The sequence below is a fragment of the Phocoena phocoena genome, chromosome 1, assembly GCF_963924675.1.
Source record: "Phocoena phocoena chromosome 1, mPhoPho1.1, whole genome shotgun sequence".
In the NCBI taxonomy this organism is placed as follows: Eukaryota; Metazoa; Chordata; class Mammalia; order Artiodactyla; family Phocoenidae; genus Phocoena; species Phocoena phocoena.
The window spans coordinates 107624529-107644241 of record NC_089219.1 but is presented as its reverse complement, the minus strand read 5'-3'; the positions used below and the strand labels follow the sequence as shown (position 1 = coordinate 107644241).

The window sequence follows — 19713 nt, the reverse complement described above, 5'->3', positions numbered from 1 at the left end:
GTTTAAGTTTGTTTTCACTTCCTATTTCTAGGATAGAATCACTTCAGCCAACCACTCCTAAGGCCTAATGCCAGAGCTGCCATTCAGGAATTCTACTAGCTTTGAAGCTGAACTTCCAATATTTGAGTCCTCTTGTGCCTGTATTTCCACTACACCATTTTAGAGGTCATTATGACTGCTGGTCTCTAATCTTTTGCCTCCTCCAACCTTCCATTTCCTTCTTTGCTGAGCTTGGACTCCAAGCTTGTTTGCTTTAACTTCTTTCTCCAGGACTTTCAGTCCTCTACTCTTCTCCTGAAGCACTGATCCTGCAAACTCCCAACTCTGGATCAGTCTAACACTCTGCCTTCCCTGTGCCCATGACTGAGCTGCCCCAAACTGCTAGAATGCATACTGACACTGATGCCATTACAAGTGTATGGTCTCCAGTCTTAACAGAAATCACACACTACTAAGGAATCCTTTTCTTGCCCTTGGTCAGCCATTTCTCCCCCTACCCCTCAGCAGATACTCTTTAACTCATTTTTCCAATCTGTTCTTTTTAGCTAATGTGCTTATTATATAAGAAAGAAGTTATTAGACATAAACTACCTTCATTCTACTATAAATATTTGCATCTGTAATCATCCTTCCAACTTGCCCCCCTCAGAACAAGATGGTGTCCAAAGCTAAGACTTCTCTACCTGCGCTTTTGATCTAATTTCCCTTCCACCTCCTCCAAAATCTTGTTCCATTTCCTGTCCTCTTATCTCTCATATCTTCAATCTTTCCTCCTTTGCTGGTTCTTTCCTTTCAGTTTCAAGCCTCTTTCCTAAGAAAAAGTCTGTCCTTGGCCTTGAGTTTACATCTAGTTACCAATCCTCTCTATCTACCCCTTAATAGCCAAGCTTCTTTCACCTCCATTTATTCTTCAGTTGGCTGCAATTCAGCCTTTAACCCATTCTTCTTCACCCAATGAAAAGTACTTTCATTAATAATTGTAATGACAATAGAATAGGTAACACTCACCAAGCACCTGTTATATAACAGGTACTGTTTTAAGTATTCTACTTACAATTAATTTAATCCTCATAACAACCCTATGAGGTGGATATTATTGAATATCACATTTTACAGATGAGGAAATTGAGGCACAGAGAGGTCAAGTAACTTAGTCAAGGCCACACAGCTAACAAGGGGCAGAGTCAGGATTAAAACCCAAACAGTCTAGCTCTAGAGCTTGGACTCTTAGCCATTATTATAATATGGTCACAAATTTTCTTCTGGTTGCAAAATTCAACAACATTTTCCAATCCTTGTTTTATTCAATCACTTACGACATTGAATCATTCCTATTTAAAATTATTTTCCTTTTTTGGCTTTCATACCACAATTTCCCTTGGTTTTCCCATTTCCTTCTCTACTTGATTTTTCTTGGTCTTTTTTTTTTGCTCTGCATGGGCCAGAATTCCTTCTTTCATTTCTGTCTATACATTTTCCTTGGATGATCTTGCCTGTTTCCCCAGTCTCACCTAATGGCATTTAGCTGATGTCTAACTTTTCAGATTCCGGAAATTATCTCCAAGAGGACAGATAAATCCATACCTTTTTCCTAAGTTCCTGACTTGTGTATCCAATTACCTACTGAATATCACTTAGATGCACACAGGCAACTCAAATTCAACATATCCCAAACTAAAATTATCTTCCTTCTTCTGTATTACTTATCTCAGCAAATGACACCACCAGCTATCTAGTCACCCAAATAAAAAATCTATACCGCTAGTCTCCATTCTGTCTCTTACTCACTCTTGAATACACCAGTCTTTTTTTACCTCAGGGCTTTACATGATGTTTCCTGTGCCTTCCTGCTGGGTCTACCTTTGACCTTGTCCTTTAAATCTCAGCTTGAATACCACCTCCTCAGAAAGGTTGCCGCTAAGGCCTTGCATTAAATTTGATATCCTTATCTGCATTATTCTCTATCATAGCAACCTGTTTGCTCCGTGATGATAATAATCACAATTGGCAACTATGTGTTTATATATTTACTATATATTTACTATGTGTATATATATTTGATATTTATAACTCAAAATTGATTTTTTTCAAATTAGAAAATTATAAACAACACTTTCCCTCTCCCCACCACATATACACTCACCATGTTTTGGGCTGAGAATGGGAAATGGATCTCCTAGTTTCCAGAAGAAATACATAAAGGTCAACCATAAGAGACAGGAAAAAAGCAGTCGCTGTTTATGCACTAAGAAAGAGGAGACAAGGTGAAATAGATATATGATAAAGAGCTTTCTCTACATAAGTTTATGGGATCATTCTAATTAATATTTGGTTGGCTTGCTCACTTGGCAAATGAATGATGGAACAATATAAGTTTTAGAAATTGTTTTCTAAACCTCTTACCATCATAAGAGAAATTTGGCTGAAATTAAGATGTGGGTTGAGTTAGGGGAGACATTTCTTTTTTTTTAAGAATGCAAGAATTCTTGGGTTTCCCTGGTGGTGCAGTGGTTAAGAATCTGCCTGCCAATGCAGGAGACACGGGCTTGAGCCCTGGTCCAGGAAGATCCCACATGCTGTGAAGCAACTAAGTCTGTGCGCCACAACTACTGAGCCTGTGCTCTAGAGCCCGTGAGCCACAACTACTGAGCCCTTGTGCTGTAGCTACTGAAGCCCGCGCATCCTAGCGTCTGTGCTCCGCAACAAGGGAAGCCACTGCAATGAGAAGCCCCTGCACCACAACAAAGAGTAGCCCTCTCTCCCCGCAACTAGAGAAAGCCTGCGTGCAGCAACGAAGACCCAATGCAGCCAAAAATAAATAAATAAATAAATTAAGAATGCAAGAAGTCTTTTAAAATGACAGTTAAAGGGGGGGAAGGTCATTTTCTGATAAAGTACTAATAACAATTCCCAGTACAAATCAGAAAGTACAAATAGTACCCTGCATTGGAAAAATGAAAGGAAAGATATTATAGTAGAAACAAATAAAGCTGTGGCAGGACAAATAACCTAATCATTCATTCAGTATTTATTTTGTACCAATCTTTTTTTTTTTTTTTTTTTTGCGGTACGTGGGCCTACTCACTGTTGCGGCCTCTCCCACTGTGGAGCACAGGCTCCAGACGCACAGCCTCAGCGGCCATGGCTCACGGGCCTAGCCGCTCCGCGGCATGTGGGATCTTCCCAGACCAGGGCACGAACCCGTGTCCCCTGCATCGGCAGGCGGACTCTCAACCACTGTGCCACGAGGGAAGCCCCTTGTACCAATCTTTTAAAGATGCTGTGTATGAGGTGCCCTCAAACAATAGTAGCTACTGAAAGTAATATAGAAATGAAACTCTCTACACCCTCAATCCCTAAGAATACTCATCTTATGTGCTGACCTGAGGGTAAAATACTCACATAGTCGGATGTTGCTCACAATAAAATAGCCAATGTAAAAAGGCACCATGAAAACCAGGATCAACAGAATTACACACAGGTTCATTTTCCAGTGAAAATAACGGGAGCTGAAACAAATGTCAAAGAATATCACTAGGAGGGGAAGAGGGCAGCTACTTTCACTCTCTTTAGTCTTTCAAAGGATCTCTTGCTCTTTGAACTCAATACTGAATATATTCCATCTAATTAGTCAACTAGGTTGTTACTATCTGCTCATTTATAGAGATTAAAAAATACAAAGTTCTGAAAGGTATATATGGCCATCTTAACCTCCTAAGAATTTTACTTATTAAATTGAGAATGTTAATGCTCTAGTCATATTCATAGACAATATATAATAACATTTATCAATATATATTATTGGTAGAATGACTTGTTTCACTTACCACTGGGAGTCCTATTTCAATATGAGTTAAAAGAAAATAAATGTTAATATGTGTTATAAAGACACATAAATACTTCTTCTGTACTCTCAGTATAAACATCTGATTTGCATGACCACTTTTACTACTGCTTATAAAATATATTTTACTTATTGATTAAAATATTTTTAGGGCTTCTTTTTATAACAATTTATTGAGACATAATTCACATGTTTAAAGTGTACAATATAATGGTTTTTAGTGTAGTCACATCATTGTGCAACCATCACTACAATCAATTTCAGAACATTTTTCTCACTCCATGATGAAACCCAGTACCCATTAGCAATCACTCCCCTTTCCTTTCAACCTCCCCAGCCCTAGGAAACCACCAATATACTCTCTGTCTCTATGGACTTACATATTCTGGACATCTCATGTATGTGGAATCATGTAATATGTGATCTTTTGTGACTGACTTCTTTAACTTAGCATAATGTTTTCAAGGTTCAACAATGTGTAGCATCTATCGATACTTCATTCCTTTTTATGGCTGAATAATATTCATACCATTGTATGAATATACCACATCTTGTTTATCCAGTCATTAGTTGGTGAACATTTGGGTTGTTCTACTTTTTAGCTATTATAAATAGTAATGCTATTATAAATAGCAATGCTATAAATATTCATATAGGAGTTTTTTGTGTAGACATGTTTTAATTTCTCTTTAGGTATCTACCAGGGAGTGGAATTGCTGGGTCATATACTAACTCTATATTTAATTTTTTGAAGACTGCCATTATTTTGCAAAGTGGCTGTATCATTTACCTCTTACCCATAGCAAATGAGGGTTCCAATTTCTCCACAGCCTTGTCAACACTTGTTATTGTCTTTTTGGTTATAGCCATCCTAGTGGGTGTCAAGTGGTGTTACATTGTGGTTTTGATTTGCATTTCCCTGATGGCTAAAGACGTTGAGCATCTTTTCATGTGCTTATTGTCCATTTGCATATCTTATTTGGAGAAATGCCTATTCAGATCCTTTGTCCATTTTTTAATTGTGATATCTGTCTTTTTATTATTGAGTTATAAGAGTTCTTTATATATTCTAGATTGAAGTCCCATAGCAGATTCATGATTTACAAAAATTTTCTCCAATTTGTGGGATATCTGTTCACTTTCTCGATGGTGTCAAGTTTATTGATTTTAAACTTACTTAAAACTAGGCCTTGTTTCAAAAAAGGTTAAGTGGTTAAGTGGTTTATGAGTACATATAAAATACAGGATGATGAAATAAACTATAAGGAAATAAGAAAGGAAGGAAAAACAGTGGCAAAATATAGGTAGAATATCAGGGCAGGCCTGATGGTTATTATGAAAATGCTCACCATAAAGTTCTAGAAACTTGCTACAGGTGGGTCATAAATTTAGCTTTACGTTTTCTAATAGTCAATGTAAAATAGAAAAATTGATCAGTTAGATAAATCATAGTGCATGTAAGGAAAAACAAATTACATAAAGTAAGCATAATTACTACTGATTTATTATTACTGAATTATTACCATGATCATATTGAAATTTCTCCAAAGATTTCATAAAGAAGAAAATATGAGGGCAATTAACAATGTTCTTCACAACATCCTTTCAAGAGAAACACTGATGAGTTTCAGAGGGCTATTTCTTCTGCTTACTCCTTAGTGTAGATGGCAGGAATCATAAAATAAAGAGCTATTCAGTAAAGGCTACCCTACAGAGAGCCAATACCATTTGGTTTAGATAACCTGACAGCTTTTGCTCATCTGGATTACCCACTTTTGAGCATATGGAGAAACAAACAATATGCACATCCTCCAGGCAATCATACTTAGTATTTCAGCTAAGTTTCTGAAAGATATTGGGAGGCAGTGGGTTTGAAATGACACGTGTAATCCATATTGCCAATTAAAAGCAAACCATATATTTTAACTGTCATTTGAGCTGAGGGTAAAATGACATTCTCTTGAGAAAATTAAGGATACCAACAAGATTACATATTTGAATAGGAGGCTATACCACTTCTGTTTAGAGAGGAGCCAAAAGAACACTCTTGGTCAGGTCCAAGATTTTCCTTTGAAAAGTATTCTGAATAGTCATTGCACAGGTAATAATATATGATCACAGTCCATAATTCTGTTACATAGTAGGACCAAATGTTAGTATGAAAAGATAGGTATAACTGAAGACATGTCTCAGCCTACCCAATCCCCCAAAAAAGCACCTAAAGAAGAACGAGATTTTAGCAATGCTACTTCCATACTCTTTAAGATAAGCTATTTGAGGAATATAAATCCAAGTAACTGAGTGAGGTGTCTTACTATATGGGATTGTTAATTATAAATGAGTCAAAAGTTGCGGGACATCAGCTACCAAAAACAATAATTTTGGTTTTAGACTATTTGAGTCATAGTCCTTTCTACACTACTTAGATCACTACTTATGGCCAGCCAGGCACCTGTTTTTATAAATGAAGTTTTACTGGAACACAGTCACACCCATTTGACTACATATTGCCTATGGCTGCTTTGGCTCTACAACAGCAGGGCTGAGTAGTTGCAATAGAAACGGTGTGGCCCACAAAGCCTAAAATATTTACTATCTGGCTCTTTACAGGAAAGGTTGCTGACCTCTGCTTAGATATCAGTAAAACTTCCAGATTGTGATAATAAATTTTATTTTCTAGTTTTATTGAGAAATAACTAACATAGACCACTGTATAAGCTTAAGGTGTCCAGAATGATGGTTTGACTTACACATGCTGCAAAATTATTACAAAAGGTTTAGTTAACATCATTCTCTCGTATAGATACAAAAAAAAAAATCTCCTTGTGTTGAGAACTCTTAGGATTTACTCTCTTAAATTTCCTATATATCACACAGCAGTGTTCTAGAACTTATTTACCTTATAACTGGAAATTTGTACCTTTTGACCACCTTCCTCCAATTCCCCCTACTCAAACACCCCGCCTCTCGCAACTACCAATCTGATCTCTTTTTCTATGAGTTTAGTGTTCTTATTTTTGTTTTTAGGTTCCACATGTAAGTGAAATCATACAGTATTTGTCTTTCTCTGTCTGACTTATTTCACTTAGCATAATGCCTTCAAGGTCCATCCGTGTTATCACAAATGGTAGGATTTTTTCATTTTTTATGATTGAATAATATTCCATTGTATATACATTCCACACTTTATCCATTCATCCTTTGATGGACACTTAGGTTTTTTCCATATCTTGGCTATTGTAAATAATGTTGTTATGAACATGGGGTGCAGATATTCTTTTGAGTCAGTGTTTTAATTTCCTTTGGATATATTTCCAGAAGTGGAATTGCTGGATCATATGGTAGTTCTATTTTCAGTTTTTTGAGGAGCCTCCACACTGTTTTCCATGGTGGCTATATCAATTTACAATCCCATCAGCAGTGCACAAGGGTTCCCTTTTCTCCACATCCACACCACTATTTGTTATCTTTTGTCTTTTTAAATTTTTTGAAAAATTTATTTATTTATTAATTTTGGCTGTGTTGGGTCTTTGCTGCTGCGTGTGGGCTTTCTCTAGTTGTGGTGAGAGGGGACTACTCTTCATTGCAGTGCGTGGACTTCTCATTGCAGTGGCTTCTCTTGTTGCGGAGCATGGGCTCTAGGCACACAGGCTTCAGTAGTTGTGGCGTGCAGGCTCAGTAGTTGTGGCTCACAGGCTCTAGAGCGCAGGCTCAGTAGTTGTGGCACACTGGCTTAGTTGCTCCATGGCATGTGGGATCTTCCTAGACCAGGGCTCAAACCCGTGTCCCCTGCATTGGCAGGCGGATTCTTAACCACTGTACCACCAGGGAAGCCCTCTTTTGTCTTTTTGATGTAGCCACTCTAACGGATCTGAGGTGTGGTTTTACTGTTTTCATTGTGGTTTTAATTTGCATCTCCCTAATGACTGGTAATGTTGAGCATTTTCTCATGTACCTGTTGGCCTGTAAACCTTCTTTGGAAAAATGTCTATTCAGGTCCTTTGTCCATTTTTAAATTGGATTATTTGGTTTTCTTGCTATTGAGTTATATCAGTCCTTTATATGCTTTGGATATTAACCCCATATCAGACACATTTTTTCAGATATGGGATCCCAGTATATCTTGCACCATAAAGAAAGTAACATAGGTCTCTTTAAGAGGATAGCTAATTAGTACTCTTACTCACCTGCTATTCAATACTCCTAAGATTTCAAAGATGATGAGCTCAAACATGGTGCAAGAAAATGCAAAAGTCACAGAGAAGATCACCTGTACCACATACTGACGCACCTGTTAAAAGTCAAATAGAGACTAAAAGTCACTTCCTTATGTGAAATATTGAGTTGATAACCTTCTGGTTACAAGTCAGAAAACTTATATTAAGGAAATTCTCAAGTTGTTAGAAACAGGGCCATGACAGTAACTAGTCTGGGGCTAAAGAAATAGATGAAAGTAGGTAGTACTTCTAATTCATGGGTCACTATTATCATCCTCCTCCTGTGGATGAAAAATTTAAAGCACAAGAAGATGAAGTGACAGGGTCAGAAGCAGCATTTAGAATTCCTGATGCACACTGACAAAAAAAATTACAGATTTATATATACAGGTTAGTGCTAAAAGGGTTACTTCAACATTCTGCAGACCTTGGACCAGTATTAGAACCTTCCCTAGGAGGCCTTAAAGTATTGAGCAGAACAGAATCTCTGGAATTCTGGGCTATTTCAGACAATAACTCAAACTCCCTGGGGAAGTTTAATGGAGAACATACTAGAAATGACCCCAGATAGTCCATAACCATTGAGCTTATTACTAAATGAGAAAGATTAATTAGGAAATGTCCAGTGTAGGCTGTTGTCTTTCTGAATTCAAGGCTTAAGATACGAATCGAACCAACCTTAGAATTTGGTATTAACTTAGGATGTACGATTGGTAATTAACACTGAAGGCCAGATACCAAATGAATGAGCACATTTATGAGACATTATAAGTTAAATTCTCTCCCAAAGAATAACTATCTGCTATTGGTATATATACTGATATGACTAAGGCATGATATTTCTTGATCCTGGCTCCTGGGCTATACACAACTTGCCTTAAAAAAAAAAAATCAACTAAGCTTGATTATATTCTCCAATTTAAGAATTATATAGTGGCAAAAACTTCCCATCTTGGGAGTAAACGTGATTCTTCTTTTTTTTTCTTGACCATCATAGGTCATGGAAGTTCAAGCATAACTCATTTTGTTTTTAATTGAAGTATAGCTGATTTACGATGTTTCATGTGTACAGCTGATTCAGATATATATATATATATATATATATATATATATATATATATATATATACATTTTCAGATTCTTTTCCATTATAGGTTATTACAAGATACTGACTACAGTTCCCTGTGCTCTACAGTAGGTCCTTGTTGTTTATCTACTTTATATATAGTAGTGTGTATATCTGTTAAAACCAAACTCCCAGTTTACCCCCCCCAACCCCCCACTTTCCCCTTTGGTAACCGTGAGTTTGTTTTCTACGTCTGTGAGTCTACTTCTGTTTTGTAAATAAGTTCACTTGTATCATTTTCTTTAGATTTCACATATAAGTGATATCACATGATATTTGTCTTTCTCGAACGTGATTTTTCTTTAATGGAGGTATTTTTCTTGTCTCATTTAAAACAATCTAAATTCATATAATATTAGCATAATCAAAATGATCTCTTCTCACCTCGTAGTCCTTAAACAGTTGTCGCATGAAAAAAAGCCACCCAAATCCAAAGAAAAATATCTGGGGGAGAAAGAAGATAGAAGGTCAATATAAATAATCTTTTGATAAATGTCTTCTACAGACTATTTTACGATAAAAGGTCGCCTAACTAAATAGCTTATTTCAGAGATTAAAGACGACATCCACCCATATAAGATCTACTTATTAAAGTCCTCAACACTGGGACTAGATGTTGAAAGGCTCTTCAATTTTTGAAATTATCCTTGTTTAAGTTAGACAAAAAATTAAAGTATATATTTTTCCTGTAATCTTATGATAATCATTTTATGAGCCAGAGAAATTAGCAAATAAAAAAGGAGTCGCTGAAACTTGCTTCTTACAGATGATTCTTGCTTACAAGTATTTAGAAAAACAAAACAACTTCAAGGAAAAGAAGTTATTTTTAAGATTTTTTTTAAAAAAGGAAAGTAGTGGGGCTTCCCTGGTGGCACAGTGGTTGAGAGTTCACCTTCCGATGCAGGGGACGCGGGTTTGTGCCCCAGTCCGGGAAGATCCCACATGCCACGGAGCGGCTAGGCCCGTGAGCCATGGCCGCTGAGCCTGCGTGTCCGGAGCCTGTGCTCCGCAAACAACAGTGAGAGGCCCACGTACCGCAAAAAAAAAAAAAGGAAAGTAGTAGACAGAGTGATATTTTCTATATGTTTTGGACCTTTCTCTGATTCTCCACCATCTTGCCTAATCCACTAAAGTGGTTTCCATCTCAGTATAAAGCCAAAAGATCGCAGGATCTCACGTTGTCGGTTTTGGTTCAAGCTGGCATCAGAGACAGTAGCCACATGACAGCTCTGTTCAGCTTTCTAAAGCTCATTTGTTTTCCACTGGTAAATAGAACTTTCTCTACATACACACACTCTGACACAACTCCTCTTTTCTTCTTATATTGGCTAGGAACTTTATTGAAGAATAACATTTTTTTTAATTATAGTTGCTTTACAATGGTGTGTTAGTTTTTGGTGTACAGCAAAATGGTTCAGTTACACATATATATACATATTCTTTTCCATATTCTTTTCCATTATGGCTTATTACAGAATATTGAATATGGTTCCTTGTGCTATCCATTAGGACCTTGTTGTTTATTTTATATATATAGTAGTTTGTATCTGTTAATCCCAAACTCCTAATTTATCCCTCCCCCATCCCTTTTCCCCTTTGGTAACCATAAGTTTGTTTTCTATGTCTGTGAGTCTGTTTCTGTTTCATAAAAAAGTTCATTTGCATCATATTTTAGATTCCACATATAAGTGATATCATATGGTATTTGTCTTTCTCTTTCTGACTTACTTCACTTAGTATGATAATCTCTAGGCCCATCCACTTTGCTGCAAATGGCATTATTTCAGAAAAAAAAATCTTTTATGCCTTCCCACTGACTTTAGGAGCAAGTGTGAACTTTTGAGCATGGTTTAGCAGACTCCTCCTCCTCTTGTTGTGTCCCTCCTACCCACCAAATTCATATTTTCAGCCACATGGAACTGCTTTTGCTTCTTTAGATACAACATTCTTTCATACCAAGACCTTGGCAGATGTTATCCTCTGATGGGAACTTCTCTCCAGTCCCCTCCCTACTTATCCTACAGATCGCAACTTAATTATTACTACCTCTTGAAGGCCTTCTCTGGTCTCCCAAATACAGGTAACTTGCTCTTTTTATATAATCCTATTCTACCCTGTATTTCCCTTACAAAAGCGCTCACCACACAGTTTTTTAATGTCTAATTTAAATACATGCTTTTTTTTTTTTTTTTGCGGTACGCGGGCCTCTCACTGCTGCAGCCTCTCCCGCTGTGGAGCACAGGCTCCGGACGCGCAGGCTCAGCGGTCATGGCTCATGGGCCCAGCCACTCCGCGACATGTGGGATCCTCCTGGACCGGGGGCACGAACCCGTGTCCCCTGCATCGGCAGGTGGACTCTCAACCACTGCACCACCAGGGAAGCCCAAATACATGCTTTTTAAAAAGGCATTAGACTGTAAGTTCTGTGAGGATAAGGATCATGTTTGTCTTGTTAATCTTTGTATCTTCAGCACACAGCACAATGCCTGGCACATAGCAGGCTCTCTCCATAAATGTTTGCTGAATGGATAAATGGTCCACAGTGAAAGATGTTTTGTTCTTCAGGAACATTCAATCTCAATTTTTTGGTAATAACTTCTATGTGCTGTGCTAGGTGCTGGGGACAAAAAGATGAGTAAGATAGTTACTACCCTCAAGGAGGTATAGTATAGTGGCAAAGACACTAAATAATCATAATGTGAGACATACACATGATATTGTAAAAGAATATGAAAGAGCAAAACTAAACCAGTCTGGCAGGGGGTTAGGACACATTTTTCTGGGGATGATAATACCTTAGAATGAAGGAGGATTTAATTTAGGGTTAAAACCTGATATCATGTGCAAATTTGGGGGTTATATGCATTTCTCTAGAGAGAGGTTCCAAGGTATTCACCACACACTCAAAGGTTTCCACCATCCCTAAAATATTAAACAAACAAACACTCTTAAAAGATGAAAAAGACTTAGGCAGGTAAAAGACAGGTAGTGGGGGTAGAAGGACAGGGCTTTCTTTTCAGACAGCAAAGAGCATGAGTAAAGGCACAAAGGTAAGAAATATTGGGTTGGCCCAGAAGTTCGTTTGGGTTTTTCCATAAGATGTTATGTTACGGAAAGACCTGAACGAACTTTTGGGCCAACCCGATAGTATGGTATATACTGGTAACTACACACGGTTTGGTGCTGCTGGAAGATAAAATTCAAAGAAAGAAGTGGTTAAAAATAAGGCTAAGAGAGGAGGAACAGAGAACTAATGACTGAAAGCCCTGGAGGCCACTGTAAAGAGCTTGGATCATAGTCTGTAGGTGATGAGGAGTTATTTAAATACAGAAAAGACATGGCTGGGTTTATTTTGTATAGAGCATTATGGTAGCTATTTGAGGGAAACAACACTGTAGAAAAAGAAACATGATAGGAGGTTGTTGCAGCAGTCCTGATGAAAGATGATATAGGCCTGAATTAAGACATCTGTGGTTAGAGAGGAGGCAACAGATCTGAGTACTTAGAAGGTAAAATCAGCAGGGAGGAATCAAAAGTGACTAGTTTGGGATACAGGATGAAGAGTGAGGCCACCCACTTTACACAAAGACTACTGCAAGAAAACAAAGGTTTGGGAATGAGGGTGGGAGATAGGACTATGATGGATTCACTTTTAGATGTGCTAAGTGCTTGAGGGCAATCCAAATTGACAAAAAAGACAGATTAGGAAGGTAGGGCTGAGATGCACCTAAGAGCTGAAACCACCAAAGAATATGAGATCACCCAGGAATATTATGTAGAGTGAAGAAGGCAATATGCCAGGAAGAAAACAGTAGAGGGAAGGAATGGGAAGAAGAGACCAGGAAGGAGACAGAGGAGGAATGGTCAGAGAAATAATAGGCACCAGGACACCGTGGTATCCTGAAGCAAAGGAAATAGAGTTTAAAGGAGTGTTAAATGAAGCAGAGACGGGCAATAGAACCAGCACTGAAAATGCTCAAAGGACTTGGTAACTTGTAGGTCAATGCTGACCTTTGGAAAACAGTTTGAGTAGTGAGGTGGAGGCAGCAACCAGACTCTAGTGGGCTGGGGATGCCCGCGGCGGGGAGGTGGGGCGGGGGCGGGTAAGGCAGTAGAGACAATAAACACAAATCACCCAAGGGACAGCCAAGAATGAGACAGAGAGAAAACAGAGAGTAGCCTAAAGAAGCATGTGGGGTAAAGAGAAACATTTACAGGCCAAGGGGAAGAAAGCAGTAAAGAGATAAACAAATATGAGAAGGAACTGATAGAACACTGGAGGTGAGTTGATGATGTTATTCATTTATTATTATTAGCAACAGCTACCTTTTACTGACCATGTGGTATATTCCAGGAACTCTAAGTGCTTAGCCTTGCAATCTCATTAATCATGAAAACCAGATAAGGCAGTTTGATTGTCTTCATTACAGCGAAGGCTGAGGCTTAACAGAAGTTAACCCATTTATAGTAAGTTTCAGAATTAGGATTCAAGCTGAAGTTGGGGTGGCCGACTCCAAAACTTGTGCTTTTAACCACTTCCCAATAAGCTCCTCCATGATCAAAGGCACAGGTGGAAAACATCGCCTTAAACAGGAGTAAGGGGCACCTTATTTTCTCACATGGGAGGAAAGGAATTGGGAATGGTTGTGGATATAAATAACTGCTTAGATTAAGATATAGGAAATAGAAGGAGCTCATACCTCTTGGCCTCAGTTTTGTTGATAAAGTAGGAGGCAAGGTGGTCTGCTAAGAGTAGGAGAGGTGAAAATGGAAAAGGGAGCTTTGAAAAGAGTGATAAAGACTCAGAGAAATTATGAGGGGAAGGAAACAAGCAGCTGATTAAAGTCAAGAAAAAAAATGATTCAGTGAGCTAAGGGTGTCCATAAACTTATGGCACTGGCAATCTGCACAGTTGTATGATTTTCTACAGAAGGCTTTAGGCCCCTGAGTTAGTAGTAGACAAACTATAGCAGTGATCCGAGCGTGGACTTTTATACGTAGGTAAAGAAACAAGAGGGTATGAGAAAGCAGCTTGGATCCATGAATCCAGACCGAGTAGAAAAGAAAGAGGGTGAATAGATTAGGAGAAAATACCCCTAGACTACCTGGGAGATCCTTTGGCTATTATAAATCATTACCAGGGGCTTCCCTGGTGGCACAGTGGTTGAGAATCTGCCTGCTAGTGCAGGGGACACGGGTTCGAGCCCTGGTCTGGGAGGATCTCACATGCCGCGGAGCAACTAGGCCCGTGAGCCACAACTACTGAGCCTGCGCATCTGGAGCCTGTGCTCCGCAACAAGAGGAGGCTGCGATAGTGAGAGGCCCGCGCACCGCGATGAAGAGTAGCCCCCGCTTGCCACGACTAGAGAAAGCCCTCGCACAGAAACAAAGACCCAACACAGCAAAAATAAATAAATTTAATAAACTCCTACCCCCAACATCTTAAAAAAAGAAAAACATTACCAGTGGAGACATTTAAATTTATAGTTTAGAGGCCATATTTAAATGACTTCTGAAGTCATGACTGCAGATGGAGAAGTTAGAAATTTAGGGAGTAGTGTATATGGTGGAGATGGATGAAAAAAGAATAAAATATTTCACTAAGAGCACTCTGAAATGGGATTTAGACAAGGAAAAGAAAACAAGTGAAATTGATAAGTCTATATGAGGGGGTGGGAAACGGAAGAAAAAGAGAAAGAGATACATACCTTTATATTTCATTGTGGGCTCCTTTCACATTGAAGAAACACTTAAAAAGAGTTTTACACAACTAATATAAAAAAAATACCAGGAGAATTCAAGAAGTCCAAGATTAATATGAATTCTGGCAAGATTACAGAGGATCTAAAAAGCATGCAAAAGGTAAAAGCGATTTCAAACATTTTTGCAAATAAAATAGAAAGTGCACAGCTCTTATTCAAAAAGAATATTTTTGAAATTGTGCAGTCTTGACCTTGGGACTTAAGAGTGTACTTTGGAACTGATAAGTCTTACAACTGTAGAGAAGGCTGAAAACAGAGGTTAGATAACAGTTGCTTTTACAAAAAATAACTCCTACATTGAAAATTAGCTACAGATTTGAAAAAAATAGATGGCCATTGGCAGGACAGTTATTAAAGAACTGACAATAAAAGATCCCTTTCTTGGATCATTTATTTACACTTTTATTTATTTAACAAATATTTATTAGTGTCTAATACGTGCCAGGCCCTAGGGGTAGAATGGCAAACAAGAGAGCATGGACACTGCCTTAAGAAATTTATAATCTACGGAGGAGATAGACAAGTAATTATGAAACAATGTGATAGTGCTGTTATAAGTGAAGCGGGCAAAGGGTACTAGGAAAACATGTATAGGGACATCTAGTCCAGTCTGGAAGAGGTTTTTTGGATATCCATGTTGAGATCTGAAGGCTGAATAGGAGTTAGCCAGGAGAAAGAAGTGGAGGGATATGGGGAAAAGGTCCAGAAAGAGAACAGACTGGTGGAAACCTGGAGGCATGGTAGCATGGCCAGGTTAAGGAACGAAAAGAAGTTTAGTAAGGCTAGTGTGTTATAAGTTGAAGTGAGAAATGGTGAGGGCCAAGGCTGAAGTGAAGAGGTAAGAGCTGGGTCTCATCATAAGAGACCCCATAAGCCACATTAAGGATGTGAACTTTATCCTGTGACAATCTCTACACCAGGATGTTGCCTGAGGCAGACCAGCTTCAATATGTGACCTCTGATTTCAGATTTCGTTTCAAATAAATCTTTCAGTTCATACAAAACAGGAAAAATGAGGGGAAGGTGTTTCTAAGGTACTCACACCTCTCCAGAAAGGTGCTTTTTATTAAATATTTACTAGGACTACTATGTGCCAGAAACTGATCTAGATGCTGGGGAATACAGCAGAAACAAGACAGAGAGTATCCTGGACCTCATGGAGTTTACATCTAACGAACACAAACAAACACGTGATAGATATGAAGAAGAAACTAAAACTGGGACATGAGACAGAAGATGGCTGGAATGGAGGCTACCTTGACTGGGGGTAGGGCATCAGGTAAAGCCTCCCTGAAGTGACATTTTTACTGATACCTAAATGATGATGAAGTAGCCACATAAATATGTGAACAGAGAACAATTCCACACAAAGGATTCTTCGGGTCTTAGTTCCTCACTTGTAAAGAGCAGGCTTGAGAATTAAATTTAATATTGCATGTGAATGCATGTGTGAAAGTTAAAGTATTATATGGCATACAAGATCAGAAAGCCACTTTCTTGGTTCAACTTATCAATCAATTATATCCTTGTTAAAAATGGTTATAACCATCTTAGTGTTATAATGTAATGCCAATTTCCTCACTGACATTCTTATTTTTATTCTGAGTGAAAAAAACGCTACTTAAATATTGTCATTTTTCTTGAGTTGGTACTAGGGCTAAAAATAACCCTGAGTTGTCATAAAGGGCAACAGGAAGCCTTGGAAAAGTTAGAAAAGCAAGAGAATTACATGTCCAGATTTTTGTACATTGATGCATTTGAAAATTATGCAGCCAACAAAAACTATAGTTATGAAAACTTACAAAGAATGGTAATTTTAAAAACAAAAAATTTATCGTATCAGGATGTTCCTTGTTTCATGCTCTCTAAAATGTTTTAATAAAACATTTTAATAAAACATTAATAAAACAATGTTTTAATAAAAGGTTTTCAAGAAACAAGGACAATGCTCCACTCTGAAGACAGAAGCATTAGGATAAAGCAATACAAAAACAGAAAAAAAAATACCCCTAAGATTTAGTTTACTTTAAACTCCCAGAAGGAACGGTTCTGTCATGTGCCACTTAAAAAAGAACAATTAAGAAAGAATACTTTAAATTACTGGAAAAATGGGGGTGGGGTGGAGGGAAGATCAGTAATTAGGTAGTCTGAGCTTCTACAAATTTTATCAGTTGGCCAACAAGTATTTATTGAGTGCTCACACTTGGAGGGAGGATAGAGCTATGAAGAATGTATCTCAAAAAATAAATTCATAAACAAATACATAAATATCAGTGCTATGATAAATGCTGTGAAGAAAATAAAAGAGTAACTCAATGAACTGACATGGTAAAAGCAAAAGGCTCACTAGATGAAGTTTCTACAGAGCAGGGACAAGTCTGTCTTATTTTAGGTTTGTATCCTCAGAACTTTATATAATGCTCGATAAAAAGTTTGCTGACTGTACGAATGAATGAAGGTGGCCAATCGGGAAGGAAAAAGGGTTAGGAAAAGATCCGAAAGCGTGGGCAGCAAATAGAGGATGAAGGATGGAGGTGTTACTGTACAAACGAAACCTGATACTTATTAGATCTCTGAAGTGACGGCGGCAAATTTCTCCGCATCCGGATTCAGGATTTGACAGCTAAACCAGCAAAGCCTTCACGTGTCCCCAGGAGCCAGCAGGGATTGGCGAGTCGCTCCCTCCGCGCCCGGAACCCCACTCTTCCCTAATCCATGAATCAGCGGCGCAGTCCAGAGCTTCGGGGCGCTTTGGGGGCAGCTCGCTTCTCATGGCATCCGCTCTGAGAGCTAAGGCCACCTGACCTCTCTCAAAAGTGAACGGAAAACCTGGGGGTGGGGTGGGAGGCGCGGACCGCCGCAGGACGCCTCCTGACAGCTAGGGGACAGGGAACCAGGTGCAGCAAATCCCACACTCTCCCCGAGCTCTGGACACGGGTGAGGCGGGCACTGGCCGCGGGCGAGAAGACCGAGACCCCGGGCCAGCCCGCATCGCTGAGGCCCGGAGGAGACGACTCGGGAAAGGGAGGCTGAGGAGTCCTGGGGCAGAACGCGGTGGCTCACCTGGGAGGTAATCATGATGCTGGAGTCGATCAGGAAACTCATGGCGAAGTATAAGGAGGGCTCGTGTCTCCAATTCCCACTCCCCAAGGCCACAGCACGCTCTGACCACGGGCCCCCTCACGCTGGCAGCTGTCGCCCGCGGGCCACTGCCAGGACCTCCGCTCGCCAGCCCGACGCCATCAAGCTGCGCCCCAGCCAGCCAATCAGCAGCTACGTCCAGCGTTTCCCGCCTCGGGCTAGGAGTGGGCGGGTGCTGAGGAGCTGAGGGCCAGGGGAGGGGCCAGGGAGGGGCCGCTCTGGGGGCGGGCCTTAATTAGAGGTGGCCTGGCTAAAAGGGGCGGGATACAACAATGTGGTCTGAAAATTCAAAAGCAGATGTATTGCAAGGTAGCGTTTCCATTTCTGAGGCTAAAGGAGGTGGGGCCTGAGCTAACATTTTAAGTGGTAATTTTATTTTATAATGGTCATAGCTAATAAGATGAAGTTAATAATAATGATTATTATTATATTGAGTTAGACCATTTTAAAAAAATGAGTTAGACCACAAATCAGGCATCGTGTTCTAGATGTTACAACTTATACTTGGCTCCACAAACAACTGCATAAAGAGGGAAGAGTGGAAAGGCAGGTTTTAGCAAATATAGCTAACCCAGTAAATTTCTGATGTGATAACAATAAAAGCACACCATCTTTAACAAGGGAGGGATCCATCTCATTGTACTTGATGCCCATCAGACCACACCTGGAGTATTGCATTCTTTTACCACGCGGAGGCAAGTAGATGTATTGGAGAATGCTCAGAGGTGAGTCACCAGATGAGGACAGATGAAAGGAATCGAAGAAAGAAGACTCAGGAACATTGACAGCTGTCTTCATTTGAAAGAATGGATAGACTTGATATGGCCCCAAGAGATATTTGTAGGGCAAAGGACTGGAAGTTAAATGAAGATAGATTTAATTCAAAACAAGGAATAATCCTTTAAGAGTCTGAAGAGTTATTTTAGGAAATAATCTCCCCCACCCCCTCCACCCATGTTGGAATTGCTCACATGTAGACTGAATCACTACTTCATCCATTCAATACTCATTGCGTGAAGGCTTAATGCACAGCTGTAGGGCTTATCCTTTCCCACCAGGACTCTACCTATTCCTTGTAGTCCCTGTAGTCTTGTCCTGAAGCCGGCTCCAGCTGAGGGCAATCACCCAGTGTGGGATTCAAGGCTGCAGTCAATACTGGAAGCACAGCCTTGAGTGGACCTGCATCTTCGACCAGAGTGCTTAGATTACTGCAATCTGAGTAACTGAGACTCAGATTTATTACACACAAGGGAATGTGTCTTTCATTCTTAGACTTGAACTCTACTCATACTAAGCAGCCCAAACTACCTATCAGATGTCCAATCCTCAATCCCGAAGGCGAGGGAGCAGTGGAGGCAGCCCTACTAAGGGAGAGTCTTCAACCAGAGAACTTTGTGTCCCTGGCTACATCTATCAGGGAAGCAGTAGCATCTGTGTAGGCATATGATGAGTTAGACTGTCATCTATCAAGACTGTGGGATAGTGCAGAATGCTGGGTTAACCTATTAAGGCAAACAGTTTACCTTGGTGGCTTACTGGAGTGCATGGTGGGGATCAGGGTCTCAATGAATCTGGCAGCAGAAAAAGGTATGCAATCTCATTGGCCCCAGGGCTGTGTAAAAC

General features: G+C 39.4%; 1 protein-coding gene across 2 annotated transcripts in view; it reads right to left on the bottom strand.

Annotated features, from left to right (window-relative positions):
- Positions 1-18209, bottom strand: part of GPR89A (G protein-coupled receptor 89A) — a 40366-nt gene extending 22157 nt beyond the window's left edge. Inside the window, exons 1-5 of one of the 2 annotated variants that reach the window (XM_065874333.1) lie at positions 18013-18209; positions 9572-9631; positions 8032-8135; positions 3403-3509; positions 2144-2245 (exon numbers count right to left, since the gene is read on the bottom strand). In XM_065874333.1, coding sequence (XP_065730405.1) covers positions 2144-2245; positions 3403-3509; positions 8032-8135; positions 9572-9631; positions 18013-18054 — 415 coding nt within the window. In that variant the 5' untranslated portion in view covers positions 18055-18209. The remainder of the gene's footprint in view (positions 1-2143; positions 2246-3402; positions 3510-8031; positions 8136-9571; positions 9632-18012) is intronic. The other variant, XM_065874341.1, reaches the window with a different exon arrangement.
- Between the last annotated feature and the right edge of the window lie 1504 nt (positions 18210-19713).